The 15,067-nt window shown below is 33.4% G+C and overlaps 1 protein-coding gene across 4 annotated transcripts in view; it reads right to left on the bottom strand.

Annotated features, from left to right (window-relative positions):
* Window positions 1–15,067, bottom strand: part of Robo1 (roundabout guidance receptor 1) — a 373,106-nt gene that overhangs the window by 117,544 nt on the left and 240,495 nt on the right. For all 4 annotated transcript variants that reach the window (XM_047564416.1, XM_047564418.1, XM_047564420.1 and 1 more), the window contains exon 3: window positions 14,644–14,801. In XM_047564416.1, the coding sequence (XP_047420372.1) occupies window positions 14,644–14,801 (158 nt within the window). The remainder of the gene's footprint in view (window positions 1–14,643; window positions 14,802–15,067) is intronic.

Below are 15,067 nucleotides of genomic sequence, written 5' to 3'. Positions count from 1 at the left end.
ATCAGAAGTCAGGGCTCATCAGGGCAGGGTCAGAGATTCAATATCCATATGGCTAGTTGCTTCACTCTCTTTTATTGATCACAAGACTATGCTAGAATCTAGCTCAATTATTTGACAAATCTGTGACTCATTTTATGAAGGATACATGATAAGAAGATAAATAACTCCCGTATGCCCCCATGCTATACAGGTTAATATAAATGAAAATTTATCTATCTATATGCTTCCAAAGAAGAAGCAGCTACAAAATTTACCCAAGTAAGGAAGAAAATATAATCTTGGGAAGAAAAGTTTGATATGGAGCTTACAGGAACTTTTCTGTCGGTTAAATAAGCTATAGTATTATCTACAGATACTTCTCACTATTCTCTGAGAAGTAATGATTAACTCATGGGCAAATAAAAGGTTAAAATAAATGCATCCTGTCCACTTCTGGCTCCATAGTTATCTCTGAGAACAAAATTAATGAAAAAAAATTATCTATCTAAGAAGTAGTTTAAAATATGTTTGGAGTAGTATTTGGGATATCCTCATTCAATAAATGATTCAGTTCCATGACGGAGACAAAAAGCATACTGATAGAAAATGTAGGGTAAATACTATTAAGGGATATTGGTGTTTTGGACTGTTTCTAATCCAAGTCTAGGTTACACTATTGCAGCTTTGAATCGCAAAATCAAGCTTTGGTGAATCCTTAGTTGCTTTCATAAAAACCCCTAACTAGGAATTCCAGCAAGGGGTGGGAAGGTTCTGGAAGAAGAGATATCAGTTGGTGGGAAGATTAATGGCCGAAGTAAAACCACTGGAAAAGCTTCATTTTCCCTTTCTTGCCTCTCTTTAACATAGAATAGACATTACATGACGACAATGACTTTGCCCTAACTTTGGCATTTAACATGCAAATCTGTGTTTTTCACAGAGATTGAATGTGTAGAAGTGTTACAATTCAATCATCATCTCTTCAGAAAAAGCATTAGTATTTTAGAATTTATGTTTAAGACACACTATATATACTACATTAAGGAAGACAAATTGAAATTCTGACCACTACGCACCATAATGACAAATAAATTTAAATTTCTTTCATTTCTACAAAAATTTTAAAAGCTTAACAAATTGCAAAAACATAACATCTGAAAAAATTCATATCTATATAAAATGCCTTTGAATGGTTTTCTCTGCAAACACGTTAACAATCCATCAGTGAATCTGTGGTAAATTTAATAAACACACTAATGAGTTTATTCAACAATCTGTTTTATTATTACTATTGTAATGAGAACTGTGATGCACTAATGTACTAATACCTGCTGTATACAAGGCACTGTTATTGTGCTTATTCTTTAATTTTATAATATTCTTATTGGGAAAAGTGTATCTTCCTATTTTTGGATGAGAAAATTGAAGTTCAGATAATGTAAGAAATTTGCTCCAGATCATTCAGTAAGTGTATTGGAGCTCATTCCACATAGGTCCAGAGAAAAGTTTCTACAGATGACTTTCTTTTATGTTGAAAACAAGATCTTTGCTTCCCATGCCATTAACCACAAATTGGCAATATCTGGCACATATGTTAAGTCCCAAGATCAAATGACTGGAGGAACTATCAGGTGCTATCTGTAGACCCCCTGAGTGTGTCAGATTGAGGGTCCTCCTTCCCTCATACCCCATAGTTAAGCCTGCTTGATCTGAACAGCCAACCTAATTGCTCTTAATTCATCTAGTTGTCATCAGAGAAAAATGTGCATATTTACACTTCACGCATGCACGTTTCATTTGCAGGGGCAAATGTAGTTAAATAAATACCCACATTAGTTTTTATTCAGAGGAATAGCTCTCCTGTTCCCATATAAACCTGAGATTATGACTATAGCATGTTTAAAGCATAAACAGAGTATTTATAAGCTTCCCTAGTAAAGATGAGGAAATCTGACATGATCTTTTATAAGCAAGATGCATGGTACAATATGGTGATGTGATACATCCAAATGAGAGAAGAGTGACACCATGTATGTTAAAAGCAAAGACATAAGAAATAATGGATTCCTTACTAAATTACACTTTATCCACTCAAGGAGACAAATTTCCATTATTTTCAGCCAGTATTATATAGATTGAGCTCAACTGCTCTTGAAATTTCCCCATACACAAGGATGCTCTTAAACATGAGCCTGTTTCTAATGTGATAGACCTTTAAAGCTTTGTGATCACCTAGATTTGTAAGATTTAAGAAGAGAAAACCTGCACCATCTGGTAGCAATTTCGTTAATGCACACCACATTATTTTACAAGTGTACAATTTATCATATTATCAAATTCTTTAGTTTCAAGCAGATAAAAACTGAAGTGGTCAGATGTTCCTGATAAGTGTTTGGTTAAAGCAACTAGCCTTTAAACAAAGAAAATGCACAATCAGCACTAGATTAGAGAAGACCTCAGCCTTAGCATAAAATTTGGGATTATCCTTTAAAGGAGAATTTTTAAATAAAACTGATAATGTGGCCAAGATGAAGAAACAGATAAAGTTAACCTTGGCCAATTATAAATAATGAAAAGGAAATCCCAGCTCCCTTAAAAGGCTCAGATTTAAAATTGTTTAAAACTTAAGCCTTAAAAATATCTTCAATTTCTGCACTTTGGACCTTGCTTTACGGAAAGAATTCCTTGCCAATAAGTGCATTTTTTAATGTCCTACTTGAAAAAAAAAATAAGATTGCCAGTCATATGGTTTGATGTAAACAGAAAGAAACACAATGCTGTTTGGGCCCTCATGAACAATCACAAAGACTAAAAGCAATTGGAAAAGTCAATTTTTAAAAACTGAGAAATTTACCGAAAAAGTATTCTCATATCATTTAAATTTTTCCCAAATTAAAACATAAGATTTGTAAGCAATGCTTTAGAATAAGTTTTAAACTATACATTTAGGGAAAACAGTTCATCTGTGATTAATAGAACACTGAAAATAAACTAAGCTGGTTAGGACACCATCCTTGAACCCACAAAAAGGAGTGTGCCTTTAATTTGGCAAACTACTAACCTATAATTAAACAAAGTGCCCCCAGAGAGTACTAAAATTCCACGAGTCTTTGGCCATTTGGAGAAATTTAATGGCCTGATCAGATATATCAAAGTGCTTAGAAACTGAAGAAACTCAGCTGCTTGTGTAAGCATATATTGTAAGGAAAAAAATAAAAGAGGAAACTGCATTTGCAAGTCTGCTGTCTCTGTTGGAATAGTAAACGAATCTCGAATTTCTGTTACAGGCATTGTCATTTGGCCATGTGTGTTCAGTCTGTAGAGTTATAATATTTCTGCTTAGTGTACTCTATTGATAATTACTCTAAATGATGAGCTCCAACTTTTTTTGGCTGATTACTCGAATTTCTGAGACACTTTTTGCTTTCTGGAAGATCTACTCTGATTGAAGAATCGTGGATGCTAACCAGCAGTACACTTCCACACCAGGCTTTGGCCCAGTTATTTCAAGAGTTGGCAAGATTCCATATGGAAGGCAGGGTAGGCAGACCCGACAGGCAGTCCTCTGTTGCCTAACAGGACTTTGACTGAAACCAACATTTGGGTGGGACTAGTCTTTGGGAAAATGTTCAAAACTGGTTTAGAGGGAATCCATTTGAGAAAAAGAAATGAGAAGAACAGAATAATCTCAAGAGATTTACCAGAATACTGACAGCATGCAACAATCAAAACAGGATAAAACACCAATATTGAACAATACCCAAACTGAAATAGTTCAGATTTTTTCACATATGTGAAGATATTTACTCAGATGGAAGTCCATTTCACTACTTAAAAGAAACTTAAAATATATATTTATCACTGCCTAAAGTGACCAAAGGTTACTTGTTAAGCTATAAAATATATTCTCTGGCAATCTTTGGCCTCTACTACTTTAACTCTGTATCCAAACACTCCCTCTCTATGGTCTTTTGTTTACGTGGACTTATAAGGACTTTGTAAGGAATTATAATATACCTAGGTGTCCTGAAGAACAGCGGGGCGGCGGGGGTGGGGGATGGCAAGCAGACTCTTAAATTATAGAGTCTACTAAAGACGTATGTTATACAAAGAAGACATAAAGGTGACAGATACTTTTAAATTGATCAGAACAAGAGGTATCATGGCATTACAGGTTTGGGATGTTTCTTCCTACTAACATCCGATTTAAATTTTAATTTCTTAAAGTTAACTATTTCTGGTTTCTGAACCCTACAAATCATTAATATTATACAGAAAGAATACTAGTTGAAATTAAGGAGTACTAAAAATAACATTACAATGAGGCTGATACTCCTCAAAACACTCTGAACTACTAAGACTTGATTCTCATAACAATCTGATACTTCTGATAATTATATAGGAAAGATACTATAACTTTAATATTTTAACAATTAAATTATTTGACCAAGGGTTGGTTATTAGTGGGGCTCAAAAACAGAACATCAGACATAAGAGACATTTACCAATATGGCCATAAATTAAATTTAACTTACTATTTAAATTGCTGTAATTTTGTCAATAAGATTGTGAGATGATCTCAGATATTCAGTTAAGATGAATTTGCACCTATTCTTTATAACAAACAAAATATACAGAATAATTATTTTTAAAAAAGTCATCATTGTACCCAATCAATAAAAAAGTAGATAAAGTTATTAAGCTCTATACACTTAAGATATCGTTTTAATACCAGTGCCAAAATAGAAAATACTAAATTTGGGGTGCAAAACAAGTGGCAAAATTATCTGACATGAATCCAGTAAAGCACTTTATCTGTGGATTTTTTGTTAATCTATATCATAATCAAAGTTAAGTCTTGTTTTAAATGGGTTGATCTGACCTAATTTGTCATGAGGAAACTTAAAACAGAAAGAAATCTATATTGAGAGGTTTGCTGCTTACTCCAGATTTAACACTAATCCATTATGTGACTCAGGATAAATCAAATTCCCTGGCTTCCTTTTCATCCCTAAAACTGAACAAGATGGCCTACTCACAATCTTTGAGAGCAACACTGTCTATAAGATTCTGTGAATAGCTGTAAACCACACTTAAATAATATATTTGTTCAAATAATCTGTGCAATATTTCCTTTTGTTAAACCAATGGAAAACCAGTCATGGGGGCAAGGATAATCTGGTTCTATCTTATGGGAATTCAGGAGAAGAAATAAATAATTGTGCCTGATAATAAAATTAAAAAATCAAATATGTTCAAATTAGCAACTTTTCAGTGTACAGTATGTTACAAGACAATATTTGAGTAATATTACATTCATTTAGCATTTTCTCAAGAAATATATATTGAGCCCCTGCCATAAGACACACACAAGGAACAACAGGTTGCCCTGAAATGTCTTAAGTATATTAGATAAGTAATGTATACATCATGATTTGGACAGATTAGAAGTAAAATACTTGGGAAAAAAGTGACAGATAACAAGATAAATTAAACCTAGTGTGGATACCTGGGGTGGGGTTTGGTAACATTTCCCTGAAGATATTGCCTTGAAGTTGGGACTTGGAAAATGAGTGAATTAGACAAAGAGGTAGAGAAATCAGAATATTCTAGGAATTATTGAATAGCATGTGCAAAGACCCTTATCAATCTTTGAAGCTCTCAGTATCCAAGTTTGTACGTGCACATCTTTTAGATGAATAATGAAAAGCTAGAGTAACCACCAAATGCTCATCAAAATTATATTAAAAATTGTACTGCAATCTAAATTAACTTGTGTGCTAGAACTGAGAATGCCTTAGTTCATTATCATCCTTTCAAAGAGTGTTCTGGCTTCTCAACTAAGTTAGAAATGCTTGCATTTGCATTTTTCCAGTTTCAGTATCCAGAAATGATGAGTATATACGCAATTATTTAAGCAGATTTATGAATTTGTGGTAAGGTTCAGGATGTTCCTTGGGAAGATAAAACCAGCCTTTCTCAACCGGCATTTCTCATCTGAATCACAGAATTTCTCAATTCCCTTAAGGATGGTACACAACTAGAAATGTTCTAGACCCATGGGAAAAGAGTTGATTCATAACACATCATGGATGCCTTAGAGCATTAGGACTTAATTCCCTTGTGGAATCACCAGTTGATTATTTCATTGCACAACAAAGGTGAACATAGAACTTAAACCAGTTTCTTCATTCAATATTAGTCTAAATTCTTTAATTACTCATAATGTTCACTCATGGTGATTCTGTGTAAACTGGAAATACTCTGACAGTTGTGAATCACATATAAATACAAACAAGGGCAGAGGAGACATAATGCTGGATTTCTTTTCATATACATTCAAATGATCTTGCTTATTTGAGAAATTTGGAATTATTATGGTACAAACCTTGCTGATTTTCCTTCTCCATCAAGTTTTTGATGACTAAATACATAACAGAGCTTGTACTGCTATACTAACTCACAAAACTCATTACTAATAGAGGATGTGTTACAATAGCATGTATTTTCTCAGTGTGTTCCTATGATAGCACAATAAGCTAATGGGAATTTATTTGGCAGATGCAAACAATGAAATGCATGAAGTTCAAATGTGTTTCTTAAGATCATGCATTTAACAAATGTTAAAAACTTATAATGCAGTGTTATAATGTGCAAGTCTATGCTTTTTTCTACTAATCCAGTGTTTTCAATTATGAAATTTAAAAACGCAGCAGTAGGATAGGAAATGAATTCATTTTTTAATTCATTTCTTCCTGTCACTAATATGCAACACATATATTAATTTAACTTACACTTACATCATTAATTGAAAAATTTTAATTTTTATAAGAGATAAAATATATTTAATGTTCATTGACTTTTTTGTAAGATGCACAGAAAAAAAATATTTATGGTTTACCACCCCAGTTTCCTTTGACCTTCATATAACAGAACTACCTATTTATTTTACAGGAACACAAATTTAACTTCCCAGGGAAGAGGGACTCTATGACATCAGCTGCATTAAGTGTGTTCATTTCCTCTAGGGGAGAGGAGAGGGAAAGGAAGCAGCAGACACTGAACAATGAAAGAAATTGGAAGACCAGACGAAAGCAGTAATCGAAGGAAGGGAGGAGGAGCAGATGGTTTAGGAGGGAGACATGTGGGAATTGGGGGGAAAGGAAGCAATTGGCAAGGAGTGGGCCAAATGCCAAATTTGTGAAGGATCTGGAGGACACTGGGGATTTGGATGGGATATGAGTCAGCTGCTTTTTACCAAAATATCACACCAACAAGGGAAATCAAAGAAACCTGCAAAGACACACAGGATGCAGAAAGGACTGGAAAAAGTTACAAGTAGATAAAATTGCCCCAAAATGGTCTCAGTTTGAACTATAGCTTTGATGGAAATAATTTATAATAAAAGATCATTTCCTACCATCCAAATTATTTTTCAATCAAGTAAAACATTTAAGTCGTATATGCTACTTGAAGGACCAGAAGGAAGAAGAATAAAAATTTCAAAGCACAGCTTATCTCAAAAGAATAATACAAATCATTCAAAAATGTTCATGCACAAAGGGTTATGCCAGCTAAGAATTTCAAACATGAAAAGATTAAAGTCTTTTAAGCTGTCCTTTTAAATACTGAAATAAAATTATCAGAAAAAATGACAAAAGTCATTATGAAGAAAATCATTCTGGAATTTCATAATTGAGTCCAGGCAAAGCTTACTTTGCACACTGTTTTGTTAATGTTTTGTAGTTGTTACATTTTAGTGCATCTACATAAAATACAAAGACACTAAATCAATATTTTTCTACAATTAACTTCCTATTAGATAATTTCTCATAATTGCTTAATTCTTTCAGCAATAACTTTCAAAATATGTGCAACTGATGCTTTTAGAACCTTGCTGGTCCACAGCTCGAACTGTTAACTATAAAGTAATTCAGTTGAATCACTTACTGATTCACAATATCCTTTGGGATATCAATTCTTCTTTCCCTAATTGCTAAATGGGAAACAAGTTAATTATTATCCTCTGTAGATAATCTCTAGTAATTTTTTAGGTAAGACTTCTAGTCTTCAGAATAAAGAATTTCAGTTTATCTGAGCTATAATCGGGTTGAACTTGACAACTCTTGTGCCATCTTTTAGGAAACTTCTGAATTTACCAAATTTTATAGATCTTGGTTATGCTACAGATCTCATTACTAGAGATAATATGAACTAATTCTTGAAATTAACAAGCCCAACTTCAAGATTGCCAGAAACTCTCCATACCCTTTCAAACAAAAGACAATATTTATAGTGGAAACTAGCAAAATCTATAGGACCCTGTAGAAAGTGTTATTCCTCTCCTACAAACAAATATGGAATCAGCTACTGAATTAGCAAACTTTAATATTTATCTGACACTGGTGTCTTTCGGATTAAACTTGTCCATGTTCATAGAGTGCTCAGAATGGGGCCTGGCACAAAGTAAGTGGTACATTAAGTTCCTGCAACCACCATCATCATTTCTTCCTAGGAAACTGAACTGTGAGGTTAAAGTGCCCAAGTGGAAATAAAATAGCTTATTCATTAAGTGATCCAGTAAATGAAATGAGGTAATATAAAGCAGTAACTGTGTAGTAAGTTCTCAATACATAATAGCTATTATATTGTTGTTGTTCCTACAATAATTGTTTCGAAAACCTTACCCGTGTTTGGAAACTTTTAGGTTAAAAACTGAAGTAATTTTCAAAATCATTTTTGTGATATACTTATGTAGAAGTGTTGAATGCAAGTTCTGAAATGTTAACATGCAAAATTCAATGAACATTTCATAGTTATTAAGTACCAAGTATTGAGAATTTAATAGTTTCTGTCAATATTCACTTACTAAAATAAAAAAAGTTTAAATCCTATTCATCAATTATCAGATAGTATGCATAAATACATATAATTATCATTTTTTTTATTGATACAATGGCATGAATTTGCTATCTCATATTTATTATATGTTAAGGCAAGTATCATATGGTTGTTCCACATTGTATGTGAGGGATTGGTCCTAGGACCCACCTCAGATACCAAATCTGTGAAGGCTCAAGTCACTCTATAAATTGGTAGAGTATTGACATATAACCTATGCATAGCCTCCTGTATACTTTAAATCTTCTGTTGATTGCTTGCAATGAGTAATACATTATAAATGTCAGGTACACCATTATTATACTGTATTTTTTAGGAAATAATGATAAGAAAAAAAAATCTGTATATGATCATTACAAGTGCCATTTTTCTTTTTTTTTCCTGAGCATGTTCAACATGTGGATGGTTGAGTCCATGGATAACAGAGCTCACAGATATGGACAACTGACCACAATTGCTTGTTTCATCAATTGTCATGTGTATACCAATGGGTACCTTAATATTTTAGTTTATAAATACAGTAATTATGCATCTAAAAATCAAGGAAATAAATCTTTTTTAAGCTATTCTCCATGAGAAAATAACTATTTCCTTCTTTGTCTATGCCTGCAATTCCTATAGCTACCACAAGAGCATTAGTTTCAAAGAAAATAGAATACCAAACTGCTATCTGGATCATTGTGAAATTGTGTATGAATCCCTACAAAACTACTGACATAAAACAAACTGACTTTTTCATTAACATAACAATACTCAAATCATCTAAGCCAATAATTATAAATCAAGTTGTAAACTTATTAATAAACATAATACCTTTTAAACATGTTTTTATCATGAGTCTATTTTTCCTCTCTTTTCACTAATTCCAAAATTTTCAGTATTTATCCAACAGTTTAACTTATTATATTTCTAAATCCAAAATTTTATACTGAAAAGCTTTTAGAGGTCTATATATCAGCTTTTATTCTACCTAATCCTGTAAGTGACCATCATCATGAATATTTAAGACCTTTTATAATCTAGGAAAATATTTGTGATGTCTATTTTATACTAAATTTAACATTTTCTTTAATTCAGGAGTAATTTTAGTTTTTTTGTTGGGCATGAAAATTTTTTTAATGTTGTGTACTAATTTGTTTTTGAATGTTAGTCTCTTTTTCTCACCCCTACAAAATATCTTGAACTTAAATATAATATTTCCAAAATGTACTTCAGTAAAAGAAGCACATCCCTTCTTGTGAGGTTCATTGAAATGTTTTTGTACATCAAAAAGGAGACTTTCATTCCTCTGATTCATCTCTTTGAGAAAATTTCATTTATTCTAAGTCTGAAACAGATGAAGTAAGTCAATTGAATCTAAGTTAAACTACTTCTATTTCTAACTCTAAATATAAATACTCATGTCTAAAAAAAAAAGAGGCAAATATTATCTAAGACCTCTCTTATTCTAAGAAAAACATGCCAGAAGGGTTTTAAAAGATTCTCTTGTCATGTAGAGGAATAAGAAAATGTTATTTATATATTCTTGGTTTATAATCATCAAGGACCTAAAATTTGGCCCAGAATCCAAGCAAATGTAGAAAGAAATGACTTAATATCAAAAATACAGGTGCAGCTACAATTCAATTATATATTCCCCCTTTTTGCAGGGTGTGTCTTTGTTCTCGCAGCTGGGAGATGTGTACTTTAAATTTTCAACAAAGAAAGTCACCACATTAAAGAACTCTAGAAATTCCTGTAACAAAAACTGTAGCAATAACCATGCAATCTTCAATTGACTTTCATAAAAATTCAATGTGCTTTAATCTCCTGTTCATCTGTACTCAATGCATTTGGCAAAGTACACTAGTAAGAGAAATGAAAACAATCATTTGAATACAAACTTAGGAAAGAAGAATCACATGAAGTATCTGTAACCAACATCTCCTAAGAATTTATTTTCGATTTTTTTAAAGAAGGATTGTAAAAAAATTTCTTGCATTCTCTTTTTGATCTAAGTTTGAAATAATTTTAGTTTTGCCTAAAGGAGGAAAAGAAAACAAAAACAATTTTGAGCTAAATAAAAACACTGATTTTGAAACCAAACTGCTGATTTTTAATCTACTCATCTCCCCAAATGTATAAATGTGCTTTCTACCTCTAGTGTTTTATCAGTTCAACAGTCATAATTTATACAAAACACACAGATGGTCTCAGAAATAGTAAAAGTTTCAGATGTTACAACTTCCTGGCATATGGAACACTATCGTGGATCCTCGTTTTGGCAGCATTCAAATGATTTTAAAATTTATACATTCTCATCTTGGCATCATTTCATACTCATAGGTTATTACAAAACTAAGTTGTTTGATTCCTGATTGGAGGTGGTTCTCACATTGACTTCAAGTTACTATGCGATTGGGGACTGATGCTTTTTTAATTAGAAGATAGTGTCCCTTGAGACAGCAAAAGTAAATGAAGATTTTATAATAAATTAAGCATTTTCTCATAAGTCATAAAAGTTTGTCTAATTCCATACGTGATACAGTAGGATATTCCAAGATTTTTTTAAAATCAGATTTACTATAGTGGTTTACACTGTAAATGTTACAAAAAAAAAAAAAAAAAAACTAATACACACAGGTGCACACACAAAACAACCTTCAAAATTAACTTGAAACTTTTAAAATATGAGATTACAACCACTTTTATTCTTATATAACTTATGAGATACTGCATAAAAAAGAGTCATCTATGATTGACCACCAAATCATTAAATCCCATGGTCAATTCCCAATCTTCATATTACTTTTTCTACCAGCTACAATCAACTCAGTTACTGCCAACTCCTTAAAATGCCATGTTGATGGCTGCCCTCTGATTTTCTTCCTTTCTCAATGACTGCTTCTTCTCAGGCTCTGTTGCTCTTTCTGCCTCATCTCCCTGAAAGCTTGGCCTTGGTTCTTTTCTTTCTATATATAATCACTCCCTGGATAATTTCAGTCTCAAATTGATGTGTACAGAGATGAGTTGCAAATTCATCAGGATTGACTACATTATAACATGGTAAGACATTCCCAATGATTTAATACAACAACAATTTGTTGCTCATTCATTCTGCATGTCTATCATAGAAGACAGAAGTGTGGCAAAAGCTCTGTTGCACATAGTCCAGGGGCTCAAGCTCTCAAAGTATCCTCCACGTGGTAGATGCTCTACCTAGAACATGTGTCTTCCCTGGTTGCAGAGTGGTAAAGAAGAGCATTCCTGGTTTTCACTCAACTACTGGTACTTAATTTCTTTAATTTTCACTCAGAACCCAAAAAGCAAAAATAATCAATTAACTCTGCTCAAGATCAAGAAGGCTGGGAATAGAATCATTGCTCAGGAGACAGGGAGGACTACACAGGTATGAGTACTCACATGTCTACCACAACTTAATTTTTTATCCTGCCTCAACCTCAACTCTGAATTTTCTGATTCACATATCCAACTGCCCACTTGACTTGGATATCTGTAAGTATTTTAAAATTCTTATGTCAAAAACATCCCCGGATATGTCCTGCCCCAAATCTTCTTCTATAATCTGCATCCAATTTAATCACCTCGGTACCCTTTCACTTCTCAGGTCAATCAGTGAAGGTAATGCCTGACTTTTCTTTTTTTTTTTTTTTTTTCACAAGTCACATCCAATCCATTAGCAAATTTTGTTGGCCGTTGCTTCTCGGTTTATGTTGAAACTAATTGCTCCTCACAACGTCCACTCCTAACAGACAATTTGAAGTCATCATTTATCTCTCACCTGGATTACCACAAAACTCCCACCTGGTCTTCCTGCTTCTGACATTGCCACCCTTCAGTGTGTTCTCAAGACAGCAGAGGCTTTGTCTGAGAAAACTCTGATTCTTCCCCTCTTACTCAGAAGTAAGGCTGAGCTACTCACAATGTCTATAAAGTCCTATGCAGCAGCCTGGTTACCTGTCACCATCTGACACTATCTCCTTCAAATCTCTCAGTTGTTCTCTCTATTCAACCCACACTGACTTAGCATTTTAGTGACAGTATTAGATGCACCCCACCTTAGGGTCTTTGAATGTTCTGCTTTGTCTGTCAAGAACGCCTTTTTTCTTGAAACGTCTAGAGTTCCCCTTACTCAATTTTTTTTTCCAGATTTTTATAGGAGACATTCTCTAATCAGGCTATTGGAAATTTCAATCCTACTGGACCTCTAATGAATTCCTCTACCTATTGACTCCTTTATTTTTAAAGAGTTCATTATAGTTTATCATACTACATATAACATTTGTTTAGTATATACACTGTATATACACTCTTAGAATGTAAACTCCACATGGGCACTCACCAATTTTTGTTTAATGATAGATCTGGAGCATTGAGAATTTTGTCATTAATTTATATTGAAAACAAATAGGTAATCAGGAAAGACAGGAGGGAAATCAGGAATAATAATGGTTTCAATGTGTTTGAATTATTAAGGCAGGGAAATGGGAATTACAGATGATGGTCACTAAATGATCTGGAATATATGTTTGAGGGTAGAATATTCTTATCTTAATTGTGCATAAACCCAAAAGGAATTTGTTATCACTAACAAGAGAAGCATTTGCTCCTACACCCTCTATTCCCCTGTGCTATGGGCTTCATTTCCACAAACCAAGGTTTCCAAATGTAGTTTTCACTTTGGCATGTGACTTTTCAGCACCTCTTAAATGCAGAGCTGAGTCATCCTCACCCCAGTCCCTAGAATTACAAAAATCCCCTGAGGCTCATTTTAATTCAAATCAGTGCAGGAAAAATGCTTGATTTTTCTTTCAAAGTCCCTAAATGTTTGCCACAACTTTCTCTTCTTTCCTCAATATTTAATTATCATACTTATCACTTAGCTGGTTGCTCAGAAATAGTGCAAGCCTTTATAAGGTTTATGTTACAACTTTGTTCTTTAAAAACTTTAGCAGTGACCTTTACCCCACACACATATTCTCCTAGGGATTTTGATTCTTGGCAAATGAATTGAGAATGGACAGATATCAGTGTATGCAGAAAAAAGGAAAGTGTAAAGGGGAGTAGTTAACAATCATAGAATTGATGAGAAGTTGGTTGGGGGAGATGTGTTAGTGAACACTGCCCAAGACAGAACAAGCAACAAGGTCACACAGAAGCAGTTGCTGTCAAGAAGAAAACACCAGGACCTACTACAGATCATGTAATTCTTTTCTTAGATGAGAATAAGAACGAAAAATTCAATCATCTAGTCCCAGTTTCTTTTATGAGATAAATTCATCATTAACCATCATGATGAATGAGATTTTATTTCTCAGAAACAATATTGAACCCTACAGAACAGAAAAGCAATTTAAAAAGGAGACAGAGATATAAAAAGTCCTAACGTGACTTAGGAGACCTCCTAGAAACATACTATATAACTAAAAATTTTATGAGAAACACTTTTAATGGTAATACATAGAAATGTTATAAGCCTTGAATTATAATAATAATTAAGTCTGCATAAAAGTGTTAACTCCAAGACATTAAAACTGAAATTATAGTTTCACTTTTACTGATCTTTAAACTAAACACCATACTTTTTCTTCACTTATGTTCATGTCTACAGGGAGAGAATTGAAACATATTTATTTTAAAGAACTGAAAAATGAGAGCTAATGCAAGACTTCATCTAAGAACCTACTCGGTCTTCCTCTTTTCCTTGGGTGAAGATGTGTACAGTCAAACCTGCAGATGTTCTGCTACTGGTGGAGTACTTACAGTTATTCTTTCATCTTTGTCATCCAGGGGAGAACCGTCCTTCTTCCAGGAGATGGTGGGCTCTGGATGGCCTCGTGGAGGCTGGCATTCCATGACAGCAGGTTCTCCTACTGCCACCATGACATCAGAGGGGTTTTGTCTGAAGTCATCCCGTAGTACTATAGGAACAAGAATAAATCATTGTACTCAATAGTGACGCATGCAATCCTTATCTCCATACTCCAGCAAAAGAGACATTTATTGTAATAAACTACTACTATTAGCTATCATAATGCATATTTAAGAATATTTATCTAATTATGGACAACTGCAATGTAATAATGATAGTTAGCCTTAAGCACACATAGGGTGGGTAATTTGACATTCTTCAAAGGCCAGTGGGTAAATGTAGTCTGCTGCTTAGTGCTTAGCTTTTGACTCCATT

The sequence above is a fragment of the Sciurus carolinensis genome, chromosome 9, assembly GCF_902686445.1.
Source record: "Sciurus carolinensis chromosome 9, mSciCar1.2, whole genome shotgun sequence".
In the NCBI taxonomy this organism is placed as follows: domain Eukaryota; kingdom Metazoa; phylum Chordata; class Mammalia; order Rodentia; family Sciuridae; genus Sciurus; species Sciurus carolinensis.
The sequence above is the reverse complement of the archived record's forward strand: the minus strand, read 5'-3'. Positions and strand labels throughout refer to the sequence as shown.